General features: G+C 54.2%; 1 protein-coding gene across 2 annotated transcripts in view; it reads left to right on the forward strand.

Moving 5' to 3' along the window:
* CTIF (cap binding complex dependent translation initiation factor) overlaps window positions 1-23,739 on the forward strand; it is a 329,462-nt gene that overhangs the window by 174,977 nt on the left and 130,746 nt on the right. For both annotated transcript variants that reach the window (XM_052660394.1, XM_052660395.1), the window contains exon 7: window positions 2,266-2,342. In XM_052660394.1, the coding sequence (XP_052516354.1) occupies window positions 2,266-2,342 (77 nt within the window). The remainder of the gene's footprint in view (window positions 1-2,265; window positions 2,343-23,739) is intronic.

Below are 23,739 nucleotides of genomic sequence, written 5' to 3' on the forward strand. Positions count from 1 at the left end.
TTAGTGATTTGGAGGCAATGGAAGGACACAGAAGCCAGAGCAGCTTTGTTAGAAGCCCTGAGTGGTCCTTCCTGCCCCCCGGGCTACACTGAGTCCTGGCAGAGAGTTGGAACTCCATGAGTCTGGGTCACCAGGGCAGCTCCCCTCTGCTACAGCCATGGGGAGCGGGGAGGCAGGGATGCAGATCAGAGCCCAGGACTCTGGGACCTGGGCAGGGGAGGCCGGCCCCTTGTGAGCTACTGGAAGGCCAAGTGTCGGGACAGCTCCCTCAGCCCAGCCCCAGGGCTCAGTTCCCCGTCCAGGCCTCCGGCTTGAGAGGGAGCCTCGGCTTCCTGCCATTGTCTGCGCTGGGCCCGCCCAGTGTGTTCCTGCAGTGACCTGAGGCTGGGAGGGAGGGAAGGGGCCAGCCTGGAGCTGGGTCAGGGTGGGAGAGGGGAAATGAGAGGGGAAGACTTGGTGTTTTTCCTTGTTTGTGTTTTGTATTAAAGAAAGCAAATAATATCCTTTGAGAAAATCATTAAACAAAGCACATCCTCGGGTTGCAGGGGCCCATTGTGGCTGCCCGAGCAGGAATTCATTCATGCCTTCTCGGCCGACTGTTGGAGGCAAGAGACAGGCTGTGAGGGAGGGACCGACATATAAATAATGTAAGTTAAATAAAATCTGAAGTGTGCCGTTCCCTCCCTGGACTCAACAGACGCCTTAGGGTCGGCATCTGAGAGGCCAGGGTCTCTGTGTCCTCCTAAGCCTGTTGTCCCCCCAGCGCCCTCATTCCCTCCCCAGGAAGCACCTCGAGGCTGACGGGGTTACCAGCGTCCAAGGCTGTCCAGCCCTGTGGTTGGGGGCAAAGCCCAGAGAAGGCAGCCCACCGGGACCCTCCACTGTGGAGCCCGAATCGAGAGGGTGGCATGCACTGTCCCCATCGAGGGTCTGGGCCTCAGTCTCCTTGTCTATAAAGTGCAACTAGGGGCTCACTGGACTCTTGCCCTCTCCAGCACACCCTCTGACCCCATGCACACCCAGGGCCCTGTGGGCGGCATGGGGACCACGCTCAGGCTGGGCACTCTGCATCACGACCCGTGCCCAGATGTCCCGCGCCCAAGCCAGGCCACTGCCTCCCTGCAGACCGCCAGCCTTAGGTACGCTCAAGCCCTCCCACCCTGCCCCAGCCAGACCATAATAGAAGGGCAGTGCTCTCCTGCATCCCACCAGAACACACTTTCCTGGGGAGAGGGGAACAATAAGAAGAGAGCTGGCTATCAGCCCACCTTCTGCAAATAATTCTGCCTGCTGTCTGGCATTTTACTCCATCGGCCCTGCATGGTAAGGAAAGGGTTTCTCTCCAGCCTTGATGTAAATATATTGGTGGCTCAGGTGGTAAAGAATCCACCTGCAACGCAGGAGACCCAGGTTCGATCCCTGGTCGGGAAGATGCCTGGGAGAAGGGAATGACAACCCACTCCAGTATTCTTGCTTGGAAAATCCCATGGACAGAGGTGCCTGGAGGGCTACAGTCCATGGGGTCGAGAAGAGTCAGACATGACGGAGAGACTAACACTTCTCTCCAACCTTGATGTAAACATATATATACGTAGTTGTTATCATGATGACAATATATGCAAAAGACCAACCTTAACATTTTCCACAATTTAACATTTAAAAAGACATTAGCTATTTGCATGTTTCCCCTAAATACACCCCAGGAGTATAAGTAACAAGGATCTTTGGTTAAAAAAAAAAAATCTGCATGAGGCCTTCTGGACTAGGTTGAGGAGAAAACTGGGTCCTAGCACATTCCTTCTGCATGAGGCTCAGGGTTTGCAAGGAGGCTGTGTCTCCTTGGTCCTCTCCACAGCTCATAGAAGATAGTCACATTCCCCTGGTGTTAGGAGGCCTGATGTTGGAGGGTTAGCTTGTCCACCATCGATTCCAGTCTGATTCTCTTGCTAATTCTCTGCCTCACCTTGCACACCCTCATCTATCTCTCCTGACCTGAGTGTTCTCATTTGAATGGCTGGATTTGACAAAGTCTAGGGACCCCACTGTTCTTTGGTTCTATGATTCCAGCATCATCACCTGGTGGGAAATGCGTGGACTCGAATATTGTCCATTTTTCAATCTGGATTTGGCGGTCAGAGCCTAGCCTTTCCAAACTCTCAATCTGGTTTTGTTGTCATAGATGTTGTTGTATGTTAGTTCAGACTCGGAAGTTCTTTGCCGTCTTTCAGATTTACTGACGCCCCTCTTCCTTCCCCAACCACACAGGGCTACCACCCGATGCCCCACGAGGTAGAGATCGCGCACACGAAGAAGCTGTTCCGGAGGAGGAGAAATGACCGCAGGTAGGAGACTCGATCGCCAGCTTTGGGTTTTCTTTGCCTTCGGCCCTGTGTAGCTGCGGTCCTGGCCTGCATTTTGCTTTTCCTGGTCACTAGCCGATACAATAAGAGGTGACGTGGCTGCAGTGGGGTTGGTTACAGGGTGAGTGGGGGGCCCCAGGATTGGATCCCTGCAGGAGTCCAGGGCAGGTTTTGCAGTTGAGGAAGAGGAAAGCTCTTTGCACCGACTGGGCAGCCACAGTAGCAGTCCTCGGGGTACTCTGACCTGCCGGCGTGTGTTTTGACACACGGCCTCCAGGAGGCTCTGGAGCTCACAGTTCTAGGACTCTCTGTCTCTCCTCCGCCCCGTCCCTGGCCTGGCTGGGCCGGGCTGGGACAGCGACACACAGATCAGCAGTTGCATACGCTGCTTCTCTCGAATGCCTTGGGATGTGTCAAGGGGAGTGCTGTCCTAAACTAAGGCAGAAACTGGGATCTTCCCTGAGATGCCAGCTGGGTGACAGCAAGGGGCCAAGAAAAGCGCCTGGGGTAGCTCTGGATAGGAGCAAAGAACTGAGGCTGGGTGTCTGGGAGGCTGAAACTTTGTTTCCTGAAAGGCTCTCCAACAAGGAAAGACCTTCAGAGTGTGTTTCGAGTGGAGAAGTTCAGCTGCAGAGCATTTCTTTCATGTGGCCACTCGTGCAAAAGCAGGGCCAGAGTATTGAACGTGCGTAAATGATTTCTGGATGAAAATGAGGGAGGGAGGAAGACAAAGAGGGAAAAAAGGAAGGGAGGGAGCAGGGAAGGCTCTGCTTGAAGAGTTTCTCCTCTACAGGGGATTTCTTCTTAGATAAAGGCGGTAGCTTATAGTTTTACCTTTACTGAACAGAGACTGTTCTGAGAGCACCAAGAAACAGCCCACCCAGCTTGCTTGCTCAGAGAACTAAAAATACCTCTTCTTGTGCAGCTTCTTGGAGGCAAGGTTTGCCCAAGGTCCCTGATTCCCCCCACCAACCCCTTGCCCTATACACACACACACACACCCCACAAACATACACACACACACACACCACACACACACACACACACACACCACACACACACACACCCCACATACACACACACACCACACACACACCACACACACATACACACACACACCACATACACACACATACACACACACCACATACACACACACCACACACACACCACACACACACACACACACCACACACACACCACATACACACACACCCCACACACACATACACACACACCCCACACACACCCCACATACACACACATACACACACATACACACACACACCACACACACACACACCCCACACACACACCCCACACACACACACCACATACACACACACACCACATACACACACACCCCACATACACACACATACACACACATACACACACACCACACACACACACCACATACACACATACACACACACCCCACATACACACACATACACACACATACACACACACCACACACACACACCACATACACACATACACACACACCACATACACACACACACCACACACACACACCACACACACACACCACATACACACACATACACACACACACCACACACACACCCCACACACACACCACACACACACCCCACACACACATACACACACACACACCACACACACAGCACATAGACACATACACACACACCACACACACACAGCACATACACACACATACACACACACACACCCCACACACACACACACCACACACACACACCACACACACACACACCACACACACATACACACCACATACACACACATACACACACACCACACACACACACCACACACACACACACACATACACACACCCACACCCCCCCCACACACACCACATACACACACATACACACCACATACACACACATACACACACACACCACACGCACGCCACACACACACACATACACACACACCCCACACACACACCCCACACACACACACCCCACACACACACACACCCCACACACACACACCCCACACACACCACATATACACACATACACACACCCCCACATACACACACATACACACACACATACACACACACCACACACACACACAGTACATACACACACATACACACACACACCACACACACACCCCACATACACACACACCCCACATACACACACACACATACCACATACACATACATACACACACACATACACACACACACACCACATACACACACATACACACATACCACATGCACACACCACATACACACACATACACACATACCACATGCACACACATACACACACACCACATACACACATACACACACACACACACCACACACACACACAAACACACACAAAGGGCCTTGAACAACGGGTGCTGGGTGGTGGCCACAATTCGGGGTGGATGGAGATCCAGTCCCCAGGAATGTCATCAGCTGGTGGATTTAGTGGAATGGAAACATTCCCAGAGGACGGTGAGTGTTCAGCCAGCTGGGAGGCAGGCAGTCCGGGCTTAGAACCCAGACCCGCCAGGCGCTTCGTGTAGTGGCATCAGAGCGGAAGGTGGGGCAGGGAGACTGGCCCCAGCCTGCTCCTGGCCTGACCAGGGTGCAGTCCTTGTTCTCTGTGTGCTGCCTTTTCGCAGTGCAGCTGATTCCTGGTTTCTGGGTTCCCTTCAGAGGGAAGAGGTAGGGAGCACCCCCCAAAGGAGAAGTGGGGTTCACATGGGGACTGAGGAGGTGTCAGGAGGGGCAGAGGCTCCGTGTCACTCCTCCCCTGCCCCCTGATCCCCAGAACATGTGTGGAGCTTCAGGGAGTCCCCGAGCTTCCGTAGGAGAAGTCACCCCCTGGGCCCAGGCAGGGGCAGGCCGCTGTGCGCGTCCACGTCAGCCACACCTCCACTCCGGGGCCAGGTCACCCCTCTCAGCCCGAGCCCCTGGACAGTGCAGGCCTCCAGAAAGCAGCAGTGTGGCCCAGGAACGTAGGAAGGGGAGCCTGACGTACAGGCAGCGGGAAGCCAGCCTTCCGCTGAGCCGCGCGCGTTAACAAATGCCCGGTGAGGTCAGCACACCTCGCAAAGGATGTGGACCCGGGACAGGGTCCAAAGCAAGGCAATAAAGATGATTAAAGGGATGGAAAGTATGTCCTGTGAGGAGAGGCTCCCCGGCCGGGGCCAGGGGAGAGGAGGCTGTAGGGAAAGAACGTTCGTGCCAGTAAACTCTTGAAAGATTTATACCGAGCACTGAGGAGCAGCCACCCCACCTCTCTCAGGCTCTGAACTGGAGGAAATCAGCTAGAGTGAAAGGAGAGAGTGTTCCTCTGGACCACAGATGGGCTCAAGGAGCAAACATCCCGACCATCAGGGGCTCAGACTCTGCCATTCAGGGCGGCAGACGCGCGCAGAGCCCATGCTGTGCGCCAAGCGGGGCCCCACCTGTATTTGCAATCTGGAATACGATGCAGGACAACGCTTGGCCACCACGGCCTCCCCAGGTGGTGGGGACTTTCAGGAGAAGGGCAGGCAGCCAGACAGTTTCAGGACCTCACTGTCCGAAAGCAGGCAGCCAGCACCAGGGGCCTTCCGATCCCTTCTTGGTGGAGTGCGTGATTCTGACGTTTGAGGGAGGCTGCAGAATATTGTCTGGTCAACCCTAACCTTCCAGCTGTTGATGGATAGTCGAGGCCTTGCTGTGCCCCAAACCTGTATACTTGACCTTGATGGTTAGCACTTTTGTAGGTTAACCCTCCTGGTCGTGGGGAGGCCACGACCGAGAGAGGCTTGCGTTCCTTGGGTGGCAGAGCGGGAGGTGACCGGAATCAGGTTTGGTGGCCGAAGGCACAGCCAGCATCTGCCTGTGTCAGGCCTCTGATCTCTCCCCTTTTGTTGCAAGGGAGAGAAGGCGCTGTTTTCCCCTTTTAACAGATGGAATAACTGAGGCCAGGGACACTAGCCAAGGTTGTTTAGCTAGGAAGCGGCCGAGCTGAACTCACCTGTGCTGGCTGCAGTTCTCAGCCCTTTGGACTCCACAGCCTCCAGTGGGCCTGTGATCTAGAAAAGGCCAAGAGCAGGGAGCTGGTGGAGGCAGAACTGGGGTGGGGTGGTGGCGGCTGCAGCGTCACGTGAAGGAAGGTGGTCGGCTCCATCCCCTCTGCCTCTGAGGCTCTGCCGGGGACTCTGTGGGCTCCCATCTGACTGCAGAGTAGCTGGGCTTGTTGTCTGAGAGCTGCAATCACCCAGCAGCCAAGCGGTTGTGGATCCTGGGGGCTCTGTGTTTCACCCCGAAGCCTGAAACAGGAATTTCTAAACTGGGCCCTAGAGCCCTAACCCTGACGGAAGTCTAGATCGTATCCGAGTTCCCCATGGCTACTTGAGGTCTCGAGCAGGCCCTGACTGCTTTTATCCTCCAGTTGTTCAAGTCTGAGGCACATGCCCTGGAATTAGATGTGGGACGTGAATGCCACCTCTTCTGCTCGCGACCTCCATGATTTTGGCAGATTACTTTATACCTTGAAAACTTTATCTCTTTCCTCCTTAAAATGGGTCCACTAACTGGGAAGCTTAACCAAGCTCATCCTGTAAGGTCTTAGCGCCAGCCCACTCTTCAGATCAGAGGGGGATCCGAGGTGCTCAGAAAACACCTTAAGGTGGAAGTGGACGGCAGATGTCTGCCAAGCTGGGGGAGGGCAGGGGAGCAAGAAGGGCTGTCCCAAATCCCCACAGTGCTAGGTTTGCTTGTGAGCCCAGGGAGATTTCCTTGCATCCCCTCCAGGGGCGGGGCATCCGGGATCCGTTGTTTCTCTTCTCGGAATCAGCTTTGAGAGCTCTGCCCCCACTGTCGGGGGGGCAGGGAAGGGGGCCCCCAGGAGCAGCCATCTGCAGACTCTGCACCCACGTTCTGTGCACGGCTCCGAGGGCCTCAGTGTCTGAAACTGAGTCGTGGGCGTCTTTTCCTCATTTTGCAGAAGGAAAAGGTTAAGCTCGTGAACGGTTCAAAGGTTTTCTCCTTTAAAAATGTTCTCAAAACACGGGCAAGTGGTAACCGCTTGTTTATTTTGGGGACCGAGTTAAAGATGTTTGCCGATTTCAGACAGAATTATGCGTCTCACGATGCAAATGTGCTAAGTGGCTGTTTCGTGCATCCCTGAAAGAGCAGCCTGCCTCCAGGTGCTATGCCCCGACCGGGGTCGGACACCTGCTGATGGAAGCGGTGGGCCGTGGGGGCTCGTGTCCTGGGGAGCTCCCTGCCCTCAGACTACAGGGCAGCAGGGCAGGGGGCAAACACTGGAGGGCCGAGTTCTGGCTGTGCCGCTGACCTGCTGCTGGTGTTGACCTTGAGCGAGGTCTCACCTCCAGGGGGGTTTCCTTGATCCCCCCTCCACCCAACTCCCACCCCCACTCCTAAAGAAATGGGCATCGGAGGCCAAGGATGAAGGTCATGGCCTGTGTTTCCGGGGAAGCAGGGTCCGGGATGAAGATGAGCTGGCGGGATGCTGATTCAGGAGTACCCTTACAGGTCCGGAAGGAAGGGGAGTGGATCGGGCAAGAGGGGATGGTGAGCTGCAGTGCCGTCTGGGCGGGGAGTTCTGATTCTACGAGGAGTCCTGAAATTGGGGTGACACTCTGTAGAGTTGTCCCCAGATGAAGAAAACAGGCAGGTCTTTGTATCCCTGTGTCTGCTCTAGTCATCGGATGGGGCCGGCCTTGACCTTGAACCGGCGGCTCTCCGCCCCAGTTTTTGTAGGGCCGACCGCTGAGGACTGTCTATCACGGCATGTCCAGCATCCCAGGGTGCGTGCATTGATCTTGAACCGGCCCTGTGCACACATCACAGCCAGCACCATGGGGAAGCACCTTTGAACTCTCCAGCTGGGATTGATGGAACAGCGCTTCAGGCTCCAGTCTGTGCTTGGGAGGAAGCAGACAAGAGCCCGGCTGTAACCCCCTGCTCTCAAGGGCCTGAGACAGAGCTTGCACAGCGGGCCCCTGAAGCCACCAGCACGTGGCCCATGACTGTGTGGCATCCTCATATTCCTCGAGGAGGTTTCAAGAAAGGGGCAAGCAGGGATAATTACAGGATGCTTCCTGGAGGAGGTGGGTATTGAACGAGCCTTCAGTCACAAGGAGAACTTGAAAGGGAGATGGGAGGCCATTAAGGTGAGGGGACTGTGAAGGCCTTAGTGAAACCGGTGTAGGAGCAGGGGTTCCCACCGCCCCGGAAGCCACCCTCACAAAGCTCCCTAGAAACAGACCCAGGCGGGGTGGAGCCCATAGCATCCTCTACCCACGATTGAGAAGGAAAAGAGCTCCTGGCTTCGGACAGGGCCCAGCCCAGACAATCAGAAGCCTCAGTCCTCCCAGGCGCCAGAGCCGGCTTCGTAGCAGTGAGAGCAGGGCAGCTAATGGAGGCATTAGCGGTCCCTAGCGCGATGCCCGTGCGGCCAGGGAGACAGGAGAGCCTTTCTCCAAATTAATTTGTTTCATTAAGTGAGGTCTCAGAACAGTTCATTTACTCCACGTGCAAAGTGGATTTGAAAAGAAGGAAAGAACGGGACGGTCATCCCAAGCTGGTATCAGATGATCTGCTGGATGGGAAGCAGGAGGGAAGCTGTTCCCTGTCAGACTCTGCCTCTCCCGGGTCCCCAGATGGTACAGCAGGGTGAGCAGAGCCCCTAGCCCCTCTTGATGCCTCTGTCCTGTGACTGACTGTGACTGCGGTGTGGGGTCCTCCAACAATCAGTTTCAGTCTCATCCGTCACCTTCCTCTGCCACCACGTGCCCAGACCCTCCCTGGGGGCCAGGCTGTTTCCCCCAGGGATGGCATTCGTATCAGCCATCAGATGTGATTTTGCAGGCTCTCTGTGACATCATCTAGGTCACTGATTAAAATGAACAGGGCATCTGGAATTGATGGTGATGGGTATGCAACTTGGGGAAGATCCTAAAAATCCTGGATTATGTATTCCAAAGGGGGGATTCTGTGGTATGTGAATTATATCTCACCTTTTTAAAAGTTTTTTAATGGGTAAGGGAGGTCCCGGGATGGAGCGATGGGGCAAGCCTCTGTAAACCCTCCCTGAATCTTGGTGTTTGTAGTGTATCAGAGTAGTGTGTGTGTGTGTGTTAGTCACTCAATCGTGTCCAACTCTGCAACCCCATGGACTATAGCTCTCCAGGCTCCTCTGTCCATGAAATTCTCCAGGCAAGAATACAGGAGTGGGTTGCCATTCCCTTGTCCAGGGGATCTTCCTGACCCAGGGTTTGAACATGGGTCTTCTGCATTGCAGGCAGATTCTTTACCATCTGAGCCACCAGGGAAATCAGACTATCAGAGTACTATCCCTTTCAAAAAAGGACATAGATTTGGCTTGGCCCTGACTTGTCCTATGGGACTCTGTGCTAGCTATTAATGATTACACCTTTTCTTCTGGATCATCTCTTTGGGAATCTCTTTGGGAGAGACGGTATCTATGTTTTTCTGATTTTTAAAACTGGAACTCTGTATGTCTAGCTGCAGACCCTAATGCTTTGTTCATGACATGTCCTGGCATGTAGTCAGGGGCTCGTTATGACCTCACATGGAGAGCTCCCTTTTTCTGGACCATATAGCTCCCTCCCTTGGGCAAGAGGATGAACATTCAGGGTACCTGTCTCTCTCTCCCACGATTTCCTCTGAGGCCCTCAGCATCTTACTGAGGGTGCTCTAGCTGGATCTGCCTTCCCTGATCCAGCACGTGTTCTCTGACAGAAGGCAAACCTTTCTCTTAGCAACCCTCTTAATCTTACATCATCCTCCCCATCAGCAGCCTCATGCTTGCCTCCTCCTTTCACTCTAAATTCAAAAGTTTAATTTTAGAAATGTCATTAGCGCTTGTTAAGCCCACTGCTTGACACACTCTGATGGCTCTTCCCCACCCTGTGATGCCCTCACTGGTTATGGGAGATTCCCTGTTCCCTTCTGGAACCCATGCCACCCTCCTCCTCTTCACACTTGGGCTCCCAGCAGGGACTCTGAGGGATGCCAGCACTGCCTTTAAAACTCTAAGTCGCAGTTGTTTTCTGGTACTTACCTTTCCCTTTAGCCCCTCACCTCTCTCCTGCAGATGTGGACTCCATCTGTGAAGATGACTGAGCCCCAGCTCTTGCCCATCAGGAACTGATCAGAAATCCATTCAGTTCAGAGTCCTGGATCCATCCATCAGCTCATTCACAGGGCTCATTAAGGTAGCCCAGATGGTAAAGCGTCTGCCTACCATGTGGAACACCCGGGTTCAATCCCTGCATCAGGAAGATCTCCTGGAGAAGAAAATGGCAACCCACTCCAGTATTCTTGCCTGGAGAATCCCATGGACAGAGGAGCCTGGTGGGCTACAGTCCACGGGGTTGCAAAGAGTTGGACATGACTGAGCGACTTCACTTCACTCACTTGGGAGGTTCAGTCGGTCCTCATTACTCGAAAATTCTATATTTGCTAATTGGCCTCCTTGTTAAAAGTTCTTCGTGTGTGATTGAGTCAATACAGTGCTTTCACAGTCATTCATGGACACGCCCAGAGCCCAGAGTGGTAAAACACTCAAGTCACCTGACCTGCGCGTTCCCAGCTGAGGCTGAACCTGGAGACCTCTGCCTTCTTGCTCCAGCTCTCCCACTGTAAACAAGTGTCTTTTCCGAGACCCACTGAGGGCTCTGTCTTCCGCGCTGATGTGCTTTGGTTGGCGGATTTGCTGCTTAAAATGGTGCCTGAGCTTAGCGCTGCGGTGCTGTCTCGTGTCTCCAAGCCCGGAGGCCGTTGTGCGCCTTTTGAAGAAAGTACGTTTGTCGGATGAGCTTCCTTCTGGCCACAGCTACAGTGCTGTTGGCGGTGAGCTCAATGTTAGTGAGTCGACAATATATAGTAAATAAGCTGTCTTTAAACCAAAACACACATAACAGGGGGCTATGTATTGATCAGTTGGAAAAAAACATTGTGACCAGAGGCTCGCGGGAACCTAACCTTGTCTTTCTCCTGGGAGCAGTGGCTCAGTAGCTGCTAGTTTGGTGTGTGCACTTTAGTTATCCAGTTGTACAGAGCGTTAACTACCATGAGTGATGAAAATGGACTGTGCTAGCCCTTTAAAACAGTGGGAGAGGGACTTCCCTGATGGTCTAGTGGTTACCACTTCACCTTTCAAGGCAGGGGGTGCGGGTTCAATGCCCGGTTGGTGAGCTAGGATGCCCACTGCCTTGTGGCCAGGAAATCAAAAACAGGAGCAATGCTGTCACAGATTCAGTAGACTGTTAAAATGGTCCACATCAAAAAAAAAAAAAAACCGGCATGGAGAGATGCTAAAGATAAAGGACTGTGTTGTGAGTGATGGGGTTTTAGGCTGAGTAGTTTGTCCCATCTGTGGGGTGGTAGCAGAGGGCGGGGAGGGCAGGGAGTAGGAACCATTCCCTCCACGACTGTCACCTGGCTTGGGTCTCGCTGAGCCGCCACTGCTTCATTTGCCCATCCTGGGCTGACACTGTCCCCCAAGCCCTCCAGACGGCTGAGCCCTGAAGTGACCATCATTGTCATCCTGTCATCGGGAGCCCAGGGGACAGCGAGACGGATTACACTCCCATTGCCCGCAGTTTGTCTTTATATCGCAGCGAGGAAATTGCCCTCATTAAGTCCCTGCTAAAGATAGATAAGAAAATGGGACAGGCAAACCCCCACCTGGCAGGCAGCCCTGTCAGATTCTAAGCAAAATGAGTCAGATAGGAATTATTTTTAGGCTCCTTCTCCTCCTCCCCCACGCCCACCCCCAAGCTCTCTTAGAAAGAAGAGCAGCTCATTTCATGAAGCCAGATGTCCAGGTCTGTGTTTGATTGACATGGGGGCCTGGTTTACACCAAGAGAAAACCCAGGCTTTTGTATAGACCATGACGGCCAGATGATCATCCTTTGCATGATGGCGGTCTCTCTTAGGCTGCCAAGAGGGCCCAGAGGGCTGGCTCACAACTCGCCCTTTCCTGTCCCTCTTTCCTGGCACGTGCTCTGCTCAGAGCCTGCCCTCAGCATCACACTTTGTAGAAGAATAACCCAGTCCCTGGGTTCCTTCTCCTTGGGAAGGACCAGCGAGTCCCTGGGCCCAGGACCCAGGTCCGTGCGTGGCCATGTCATGCATTTTGGCAGAGTCCCGGTACCAGGCCTGCTCCCTCCGGTATGGGCCCACTGCTGGGGAGCTGAGCACTGCTCCTTCTTGTTCGTTCCGTGCTCCTTTTTCCAGCTATTAGGATTCATCCAGACCCCTTAAACCCTAGAGGACAAAAAAGGGAGACCTGGGGGCAAGGAGGCTGATGAAGAGGAGGCAAGGGCATGTGCCTAGAGGCTTAGAGAGCAGAAGGGATGCTGACAAGGACAGTGGCCGTCTAGAGATAAATGCCCGGGACAGAGCATAGAATGGACACCAGGAACCAGCCACCTGAGTTGGTTTAATTACAGCTCCTTAGAGGTCTCTGTCTCCCTTTTTTTGAAATGCTGGACATTTGGGGTTGGTTCACAAATGTTAACCCCAACCCTCTCTCCCTTGCTAGCATGGAGGGACACAGGCAACTCCTTCCACCCCAAGTGCCTGGGCGTCTGGCACCAAGTCTGCGTAGCCTTCACCCAGGGCAGCCAGCGTGGTGGGTGTGAGGGCCTTGGTTAGGCTCACTTGGCTTCTAGGCCTGTTCATCCCTCTCCAGCCAGGGGATCTGAGGCAATAAGGACCCTCGCCAAGCTCGTTCTTCTTCTTGCCCCCAAAGACACTCACTGTAGCCTGCAAGAACGCCGGTAGATGAGGTGTGATGGGGGGTACACGAGAGACCCCAGCCCCATGCCGGCTCCAAGTACCGAGGCATGAGTCCCCTCTTTCCTGACCATTGCTCCTGGGACCCCTCCATCCTGGACCATGTGAAGGGAAGGAAAGAAGATCAGGCCAGCAGTTGTGGAGTCTAGGTTTTCATCTTTGTGCGGCCCAAGGCACTTCTCTTAAACACTTTTGGAGCTAAAACTTTCAAATGTATTGGGGAGAGTCCAGGGTTAAAGATGACAAAGAACACTTCCCAGGAATATTCCATTCCTTCGCTGCAGGCTGGAAAGACACAGACACTCTAGAGGCCAGTTGGGGCTTTCAGTACAAATAACTCGCTTCCCTTTTATCTTTAACCCAGCACATTCACCCTCTCCAGAAAATTCCAGAAATCTGGGCCATGTCTGCTGCTCCTGTGTACATTTTTGGGGACCAAATTTGGTCTAGGTCTGTATGCTGGGCACCCAGCCGTGCCTGGTTGAGCCTCCATAGTCCCAGCATTCCAGCTACCTGAGATGGAACACTTCCTGGGACCATCTTACCCCTGGAGTGGGGTCTGCAGCCCCTTAATTCAGGCTCACCCTGAGTCCTGCCCGGAAGTTGCTCAGTGATTTAACAGGCACGGTGTTCGGGACATGCTGAACCCTTTGCAAATATCTGCTGTATAATCTTCCCAACAACCCTAGGAAGGAGATAACTGGTTTTATTTCCATTTTATAGATGAGGAAAGTAACTTGCACAGAGAAGGGGAGTAACTCCCCCAGAGAGAGAGGGGGGAAGTTGCTGAGCCTGGCTGCAAAGTCAAGCAGCCTGGCTCAGAGGCTGGACCCCTAACCAGTTATCTGCTGGAGAATTTTCTCCCCTGGATCCCTTACCACCTCCAACATCCACCCCCTGACTAAGCCCCTGATTAACTCTGTGTCGGGGCAGTAAAGGCAGCTTGGAGGCCACTGTCTTCAAAAGGCCTGAGGAATGGGGGTCTTGAACATCATTCAAAGAAATGAACAAATGGTGAGATTTCAGCCAAGACCCACCAGGCGAGGTTGCCCGCCCTCTGCCCTCTGCCCTCTGTGCCCTGCCCCAGGTTAGTCATGCCTGTAGCTCCCTCCCCTGGTCCAGATGATTCATACGTGGACCGATTTAGGAAGTTCCTGTAATAGCCCAGAGATGTCCCAGGTTGCGGGCGCCCCACCTGCTGAGAGGCTGGAGGAAGGGTGCTGTGAGTTCCAGAACAGTGAGCAGTTCTCAGGGGAGGGCACTCTGGGATGGGGGGAGAGCTTCCTATTTCCACAAGCCCCCTGCCCCAGTCCCAGGAGGACAGGCCAGGCCAAGAGGGTGCCCTTCACTCCTCAAGGCTCCCAGCAGGGATGGGAGCACAGGTTTTAAAAATACCAAGGAGCCTTCCTGCCTGGGTCAGCATTTACCCTGAGCTCCAAGAGTTATTTCTGAGTCTTCCCAGTAATTTAATTTTAGCCATTTATTCCAATGCGTGTGTTTTTGGGGGAAGCCAAGGTGGCCTCTATTATGGTTTGGAGTATTTTTGGGAGGTCCTGGTTTCCAGAAGTGATGCAGGGATTCAATTAGGCAAGACATCAGCGAACGGAATTAAAATAACTCCAGAAGACAGCCCCGTGGGTCCCCGGAGGAGATGCTGTGCTGAGCTCCCCCGGGAGGGAGATTAAGACCAAGGTGTCCCTGGCATGCCCAGTCGTCATCACTGAGGTGGCAGCTTGTGTCATTGTCGCCAGCTCTCCCAGCACCTGCAGGCATCTTGGTGCCCTTCAGAATGCAGAACTGATGGAGCTGCCAGTTCTTTCTAACTTGGCCTGGACACGCAGCCCAGGCACCAGGAGCAGACAAGCTCATATCCGTGGCGAGTTCTGTAACTCCAGCTTGGAGGTGGACAGCTGGACTCACCAGTGCCTTATGGGGAGCTGAAAACTTTCAGTCACGAGCACACTAACATTGCAGGGTTTGCGGAGGAGTTATTCTAGAGGAATTCTTGAACTGCAGCCAAGCAGACCTTCCGTTCCCCACCCCCACCCCAGCACCAGCCATACCTGACCACCCCCCACCCCTAACTCCCCCTTCCCCCCAAGACAGGCCTGGCCCGCCTCCCACCACCCCTTTCTTGCCTCCTCCTAAAGATCCGTCCCCACTCACTGCATTTTCTGACCTCAATCTGCTCTCCATTCCCCGAAGCTTCCCCAGTCTGCCCCCAGCGGCTCCCTCCACCTGGGCCCTTCCTCACCCACCTTGCTGGCCCCTTTGCACGTGGCACCCACTTGTCACTATTCAAGCTCTTTTTCATCCTGCCTTGATCCTCTTCCCTGACCTTCCCCACGAGTTGCTGGCATGCATCAGGCCCCACCTGGCATGGACTGAAAGAGCTCTCCCTGCCACACCCGAGGTTCCTCGCCCACCTGGTGTGCAGGTGCAGCCGCTGAGGGATTCAGGAATGGGGCGGGCATGGGGGGGAGTGTGCAGGACGCTCGCTGGTGGCGGGAGGCCAAGCCCGTCTCCCGAGTCACCTCTCCCAGTGGCCACCTGAGCCAGCTTTAGCCTTCGCTCACCCCTCCCTTGGGCATATTCTGCCCTCCAGTTGTCTTCAGACGCCTCTTTTCAGCTTAAGGAGAGGATTCTGTGGACAAAGGATCCCGTTTTAGGCTTTCTGTTTGTTGAAGTTGACACTGAACTTGGGAAAGACATGTGTCGACCCAAGGATGAGAAATGTTTTTATGAAAAAGGGAAAAAAAAAACTCTATGGGGCTGTGTGCATGTTTGGCCCAGCGTCCTGAGCGGCCACAGCAGACTGGCTCCTTGCGTCAGAGAGCAGATGGTCACCCTGAGCAGGCAACCTGGTGCCTCTGAACCGTGGGCCGCAGACAGGCTGGGCAGGGAGCGGGGTGGCACAGGGCAGAGGGCAGGCTTCTGACTTCGCCCTGATGATCCAGAAGGTTGGCACACACTCGGTCAGGAGTATGGGGTGAGGGAGGTAATCATTAGGACCTCTCTAAGTGGGACCCAGGGGGGCCAGCTCCCTCCCGAGGAGCCATCCAATTCACCGTCCAGGTTCTGTCTCAGGCACCCTTTCCTGGCCAAAGTTCTAGGTCCGTGTTTTTACTGTGGTGCTTAAAACTCTGCACACAGTTGGGGAAAACCCTCTCTCTCGCCCACCTCCTACTACCCTCCAGCTGCTCCTTGTGTACCCGCATGTACCGCTCTTGCATTTCATCTTATGAACTGGAGTGTCAGGAATCAGTCCAGCCTTAACCCAGGGCCGATCACTTTGCATTTTCACGCGAGCCTTCAGTGATGACCCAGAGTTGAGAGTCACCTCATGCTGAGAGCTTGAGACACACAGAAAACCCGGTAGAGGCTGAAGGAAGGGAGGGAGGATACGAGTGTGCGTGCACGTATGCTAGCTCGCTTCTGCCTTGTCTGACTCTTTGTGACTCTGTGGACTAGAGCCTGCCAGGCTCCTCTGCCTATGGGATTCTCCAGGCAAGAATACTGGAGTGGGTTGCCATTCCTTTCTTCAGAAGATCTTTCCAACCCAGGGATCAAACCTGGGTCTCCTACATTAGTAGATAGATTCTTTACTATCTGAGCCACCAGGGAAGCCCACCAGGAGAGTGCATGGGTTGTTATTTTTTGAGGGCGGAAATTTTAGCTCCTAGAAGCCTGAAACTATGCTACTTGAAGCAAACGTCCTTTTTGCCTCGATGTTCATTTTCTGGAAGTCGCATAATATGAGCCGCTGTAGAACCCAGGTTCCAGACAAGTGTGTAGGTGGCCCCTTGGGTGTGCTGACTTGTCTAGACTTGGTTCGGGCCTTGCTGCTAGACGTGGAGCCTCCAGGGCATGACTTGACCTGAGGCTTGTGTCTCATCTAAAAAACAGTATCATGCTCTGAACGCCAGTAACATATCAGGGACTTCTCAGACGTGAGGGCTTACTGCCTGTATGTGGAATGCACGCATCTGTGTTTATAGCTCTGTACGTGTGACTGTTTTAGGGACCTCTGCCAGTTATCCTTTCCAGTGATTGTTTGCTGGAAATGGAGCTTGGCCTGCCGTTTGTATTGGTTATCCATTGCTGCATAACAAATTATTCCAAAACTTAGAACAGCAAATATTTATTATCTCACACAGTTTCCAAGGGTCAAAACCCAGGCCATTTAACTGGGTGCTCCTGGCGCAGGATCTCTCTTGAGACTGCGGTCAAGCTGTTGGCAGGGACTGTGATCATCTGAAGACTTGGTTCAGATGGGACTGGAAGATCCACTTCCAAGCTCACTGACGCGGCTGTTGGCAGGCCTTAGTTCCTCACTGGCTGTTGGCCGGAGGCTTCATTTCCTTGCAATGTGGGCCTCTCTGTGGGGTGCTCATGACAGAATGAGCCGGGGGGGGGGGGCGGGGGGGGGCGGGGGAGGGTTGGAGAGAGAGGCTGTCCTGTCTTTGTAACCTAATCTCAACAGAGAGATACCATCCCTTCTGCTGTTCTGCTGGTCCCATAGACTAACCCTTGTACGGTGTCAGAGGGGACTGCAGAGGGTGTGAATGCCACCGGGTGGGGACCACTGGGGGCCGTCTTTACCTGATTCTAGTATTCCTGTGGCATTGTTTTCTTTTTTTATTTTTTTCCTCCTGCTTTAAATGATCTAGTAAAATGCACCAATAGCTTTGAATGAGTTGAGGTTTTTTGTTTTCTCTTTTCTGATTCAACCTCAACTCTTTCCAAGTAATGCCTTCCTTGTCCTGTCCTCCCCTCTGCACGCCCCTGCCCATGGCTCCTCTCTCCACTGGAGCATGTGTTGGAAAGTTTCCTCCCTGGGGAAAGTTTCTGTTGTTGGCCACGCCATGCAGCACGTAGGATCTTAGTTTCCAGGCCGGGATTCGAACCCCTGCATTGGAAGCGTGGAGCCTTAACCACTGGACTGCCAGGAAAGTCCCTGAGGAAGCTTTTAAACCAGAGGATGACTTTATCTCAGCTTTGGGACCTACCTGTTGTGCAGGGGTACAGCGGGTAGTTCCAGGAAAAGGGAACTTTCCAAGATACACTCACACACACACCTTCTCTCTCTCTCACTCTCACACATACACTTATTTTCCCCTAAACTCCTTAATCTCAACGATCATAAAAGATTTAGCTTTAATTAGAAGCATATTGAAATACTAGAGTCTGTCCGTTTCCAAGGCTCAGGAACCCAGGGGCGGTTTAACTGGGGGCTTCTGGCTCAGATCTCTCTTGAGATTGCTCTCAGGCTGTTGGCAGGGATTCACTCTGACAGGGAAGTCTTCCTTGGGTAGGAAAGAGAAGAATACAAATATTAACAATGCAAATAAAGGTATCTTACACAGCCTTTATCATAGCATCTCTGCAGCAGGCTTGGGGGCCAGATAAGACAAATGCCTCCAGTATAAGAGCAATGTAGATGAGACTCAAGAAAGGCCATGTGATTTGCTCAAGACTTTGCAAAACTGACGCTGGTTCCAGACATCAGAATGTCCAGACTCTTTGCCTTGGGGTTTGGGGACGTTGGTAAGTAGGGGGACACATGCTTCTTTTACACCCACTCCAGGATAAATGGTGGTCTGGAGAGAGAAAAGCATTTAGGCTTCGAGGGCGATGTGGTCTCACCCTGATTCCACATTGCAGGGCGGCAGCAGCCACTGAATGAGAGCGACTGTGGTTCTACAAAACTTCATCCACAAAAACAGGTGGGGGCTGGACTCAGCCCATAGGCCACAGTTTTCGCATCCCTGATCTAGATGATCACAGGAACACCAAGGAGAAGGGAATGGTTGCCTGCACCTTACCCGGAGGAGACGGAGGTGGAGTCGGGTGACGTCACCTCCCTGCCTGCGCTCTCGCGTGACGCCTGGGGCAGATCCAGGCTGAACGACCAACCGCAGTCTGCATCCCCTGTCCCTCCATCCTGCCTGGGATGGTGTGCCTACCCAGGGTCACCCCGGGACGGAGGTAACAGGAAAACCAGAGGAGAGGCCCTGGTGGGGGGCGGGGTGGGGGGAGCACCAAGCTGTCCTTTCCCGCCTGTCCCCAGCGTGCTCTGGTTCTTGAAGACAGTACTGCACTTCTCAGGGAAGCAGGTCTTAGGGCTGGTGGGCTGCTGGCTTGAACTTGAGTTCCAGTGCTTGAGCTCCGGTCGGCTAAGCCTCAGAGGCCATGTTGGACAGAAGTCCCTGGGGATGTATTTTGATGTAGAGGCTGCAGAAGGCCCTGGTGAAGGCTGCTGTGGGAGACCTCAGAGTTCGAAGTACCTGGAAGTAGCCACTCTAAGGAGCAGAACTTGGAAGGCTGTAGGAAGAATGGTGTCCCCTGCCTCCCTGAAGCTATCAAGGCAGGACTGGAGAAGGCGGAAGGTGGAAGGGAAAACGGGCCAGCAGGGCAGGGCACAGACAGGACAGGCCTGGCCTCGGAGACAGGGCTGGCGAGCCCAGACCCTGCGCTGCATGGGGCTCTGCCCGCCACAGGGCAGCCACCCCCTGGAGCTGACACCACAGCCTGGAGCACCTTGCGCCTCAGAGGGTCTCTTGTTCTTGGTGAGAGGTCTTTGAGCAGCCCCTCTGGAAACAAGGCTTCCCGTTTAGCCTCTCAAGATCCTCAGATCGCAGCCTCTCCTGCAGCCAGTGTGGCCCAGCCAGCAGAGCGTACCCCAGTCTGGAGTGTAGACTAAAGAGGGTGCTGACTAATGCGAGCAGCGGTCTGGGGGGCTTTATTCGCCTTGTGTCTGCAGTAGAGGCATGGTGTGTTCTCTGGAAATATTGGATCTACTTGTTAATCATATTAATAATCATAATATGAAATGTATGGGATTTTGAGAGGCCCTAGGACCTTGTTGTCTGAACTTACATGAGTACCTGCCTCCTTTGGGCTTCCCTGGTAGCTCAGCTGATAAAGAATCCACCCGCAGTGCAGGAGACCCTGGTTTCATTCCTGGGTCGGGCAGATCCCCTGGAGAAGGGAAAGGCTACTCACTCCAGTATTCTGGCCTGGAGAATTCCATGGACAAAGGAGCCTGGCAGGCTACAATCCATGGGGTCGCACAGAGTTGGACACAACTGAGCAACTTTCACTTTTCACTTTTCCATTGGATTAAAAATTTTTTGTTCCCTGTGATCCCTTCCAAATCGTAGCTACCCTGGGAGAGGAACTATCTGGATTCTCCTGGACACTGTCCTGGGACTGACTTGTCAGGTGTGTGAGTTACAGACAGGGGAGGGGGGCAGAGAGGATGGCATGGGGTGGGGGAGGTGGGAGTGGACTTGAAGGCCCAGCTGGTCACCTGACGATTGTGCCTCAGCCCTGCCTGCCTCTCTGGGGGAGTCATGGGCTCCTATTTCCATTAAATCTTTTAAAACGACCCCCTGAGCCTGAGGAGTTGAAGCAGGACTGGCTGGGCTCTTTGCCACCCCTGCTCTCCTGGGGGACCCCCACCCCTGCTGAGCACGGGATCAGGGGAGGGGCTCTCTGGGGACTGACTTCCATGCCCAAGCCCCAGGGAGCATCCTGCAGTTGGGAGGAGCACCAGGGACACAGAGGGCCTGGCGGGGGCTCTGGTCCCCATCAGCCCTGCTGCCAGGGCGAGGGTGTACCAGTTCCCATGGAGTGCTTCTGGGGGAATGTTTTGACCCAGAATGTCTCGGGGGTCTGCTCTGAGCTATCCCACCATAGAGTAGCGGGAATGTTGAGAGGGAAGAAAGTTCCCTGTCCGCCCAAGGTTTTTCACCCTGAAAGAGCATCACTGTGAAAGAAGATGGCTTGCCCCTACCTCCTTTGGGCCATGCCTGAGGGGACCCCTCTGCACCAGCCCTGCTTGGCTTCCATCAGGCTTTCTAGCCCACCTTGGAGTGCTCACTCTCACCCCCTCTTCCCACCACCTGTCTCCCAGAAATCCCACCAAACCCATCTTTCTCCACGTCTCTCAGGACTGGGTCTCAGAGGGAAGCTGTTCCATGGTAAAGGCCCACCTTTCCATCCTAAGAGTCCTCCGGGCGTCTTAATTCTGATGAATGTGGTAGCAGTTTGGGGTCCAGTGAAGGGGGTGTTTGGAGACAGAGCTGGCCATCTCCTGAGGCAGGGTTAATGCTCGACAAGGCCATGAGGGATGCTGGATTCTTCAGACTCCGCTGAGCCCTTCTATGAGCTGTGGCTCAGACCCAAGATGGGAACCGCCCCCCCCAGTAGGGGGAGGGCCCAGGCTGAAGCCTCACCCCCTCCCTTGGTGGCCAGGAAAGGGGGGACCTTCAATGCTGCACCTTCCAGCAGTGCCTGCCCACCAAAAATAGGTCAGGGCCGCCCCCTCCACCCACTCCCTGCAAGCATTGCAGTGGTCAGAGAGATGATGTCAGGTTAGCTGTATTAAAATTGCTCCCATCTCAGGATTCCTTGGGATCTGTTTACATCCTGTCTATCACCGGGCAGCCTTCTGGGGCGAGAGGGCCATTTCCCTTCAGAGGCTGAAGCTCTGTGTAGTGCTGGCCTCTTCTGCCTCATGGTAGCCCTCGTGGCGGGAGCCCCCAGCCCTGGCACAGATAGGGGAGTGAGGCGGACACGGGACTTTGGTCAGGAAGGGAGGGTCTCCTGAGGGCTTCTCGAAGGCCTCTGTGTGTGCCAGGCCTTCCAGGAGCTCATAGTCTAGTTGGAGGGAGAAGGTAACTGAGCAGTTCACACTGAATTCACATTGTCATGTGTGTGTGTCGTGTGTGTTACATGTGTTGTATGGCATACACGTCTTTCAGGGCTTCCCGGGTGGTTCAGTGGGTAAAGAATCTGCCTGCCAATGTAGGAGACCTGAGTGTGATCCCTGCGTTGGGAAGATCCCCTGGAGGATGGCATAGCAACCCCTCCAGTATTCTTGCCTGGAGAATCCCATGGCCTGGCATAGACAGGCTGCAGTCACAAAGAGTAAGACACGACTGAAATGAGGAAACATATGCTCATGTATGTTCCCATGTGTGTATATGCGTGTGTGTAATAATACAATGCCAGACCACAGGCCCTGGGACTTCAAAGAAAATAAAGATTTCTGGGGTTTAGAGTAACCAAGAAGGCTTCCAGGAGGAGGTGGAGGGTGGTCTGTGTCCTGCACGGGCCAGACAGGGCAGGGGCCCGTGCCTTCCTGGTCAGTGACCGAGCAGAGGCAGAGGTCCTGAGGTGGCGTCAGGGACAACGCACAGGCCGGCCTGACTGCGGAGGAGACTGCCAGGAGGCCGGGGAGAGAGGTGTGTGAGGAGGACCCTCTGGGAGGCGTGAGAAACCAGCCAAGAGCTGGGGCCCGGCACACAAGCTCCTGACACCTCTCTCGACACCTTATATGCCGACGTCCGGGATGGGAGAGGGCGTCCCTGGAGGAGCAGCTGCGCCAAGCCTTGGGGTGGGGAGGCCCCTCACTTGTGGAGGGTGGCGAGGGGAGGAAAGTGGGTGTCAGAGAGAAGGAGATGAGCTTGGAAGCTGGAGCGAAGGTGAGATGTGAGGGCAGGCTCCACGAACAGGATCTGTATCTCTGAGGCAGCCTCGGACTTTTGTTTTGAGTCCAGAGCCCACTTCTCATCCTTTCAGGCTGGAGTCTGTGGAACGTTTGTGGGTGATGGGGTTCCCCACATCAGGACAGGTGGTGATCAGAATTTACAACATCCTCCACCCCAGGGGCGCTTAGGCCGGGGACAAGGCATCCTTTGCACCTGCTGTCCTTTCTAGATTTGGTCTCATGGACCAGGCAGAGATAGCAAACTCCCCGATCACCTTGGGGAGGGTAGGATGGATGGCTCTCGGGGGAGGGCTGGGCTGGTCTTGATTCCACATTTCAGAGAAGCAGAGGAGTCGAGCAGGGCCCGCCCGGGTGGTCTGGTGGCTGGGATGGCCTCATTCCTGGGAAGGGTTTCCACGAAGCCTTTTCCCCAGCTTCTCCTTAGCAGCAACTGTTCCTTCCTGGAGTGTTGGTGAAAACCTGCAATTACCAAGCCGCCCCTGGGTGGGAGTGTTCAGACCTCCTCTTCTTTCTTCCAAGATACACTGAGTCAGGCCCCAGTCAGTGCAGAAAGCAGAGTCCTCCCCAACATTTCTTCCCGCGCAGCCCCACGGGGGTTGTAGGCAGTGAGCTGGGTGATGATGTGTCGCGCGTCTGGGATTAAAATGGTGCAGAGCAGGGGGGTGTGCGAAGGGGTTGGGTGGGTGCCTGTGCCTCCCCCCAGCTCTGAAACCGCTCATCCGCCTGCTCCGGGTCCGCTCAGGGCTTGACTCAGACCATCCCACAAGGTCCTCGGAGTCTGGGCCCCCATCTGCCTCCAGCTGCACCGAACGGAAGTCCGAGCTGCGGACGGAAGCTTGGCGGAGGACTTGGGGCTGGAATACGTGATGCGTGGTTTAGTGGAACGCTCCACCCAGGCTGCTCTTGGGGATGGCCCAGAGTTTTTCTGCTCTTTCTTGTTCTTCCAGTGATTTTTTTTCTTCTTGGCATATTTATTTCCTGGCCCCTTGCCTTTACTTATGTGAGTTGTGTTTGAGGGTTTGGGGAAAGAAGGAAAAACATATAGAATGGG

This window comes from Budorcas taxicolor, chromosome 22 (genome assembly GCF_023091745.1).
Source record: "Budorcas taxicolor isolate Tak-1 chromosome 22, Takin1.1, whole genome shotgun sequence".
Lineage (NCBI taxonomy): Eukaryota > Metazoa > Chordata > Mammalia > Artiodactyla > Bovidae > Budorcas > Budorcas taxicolor.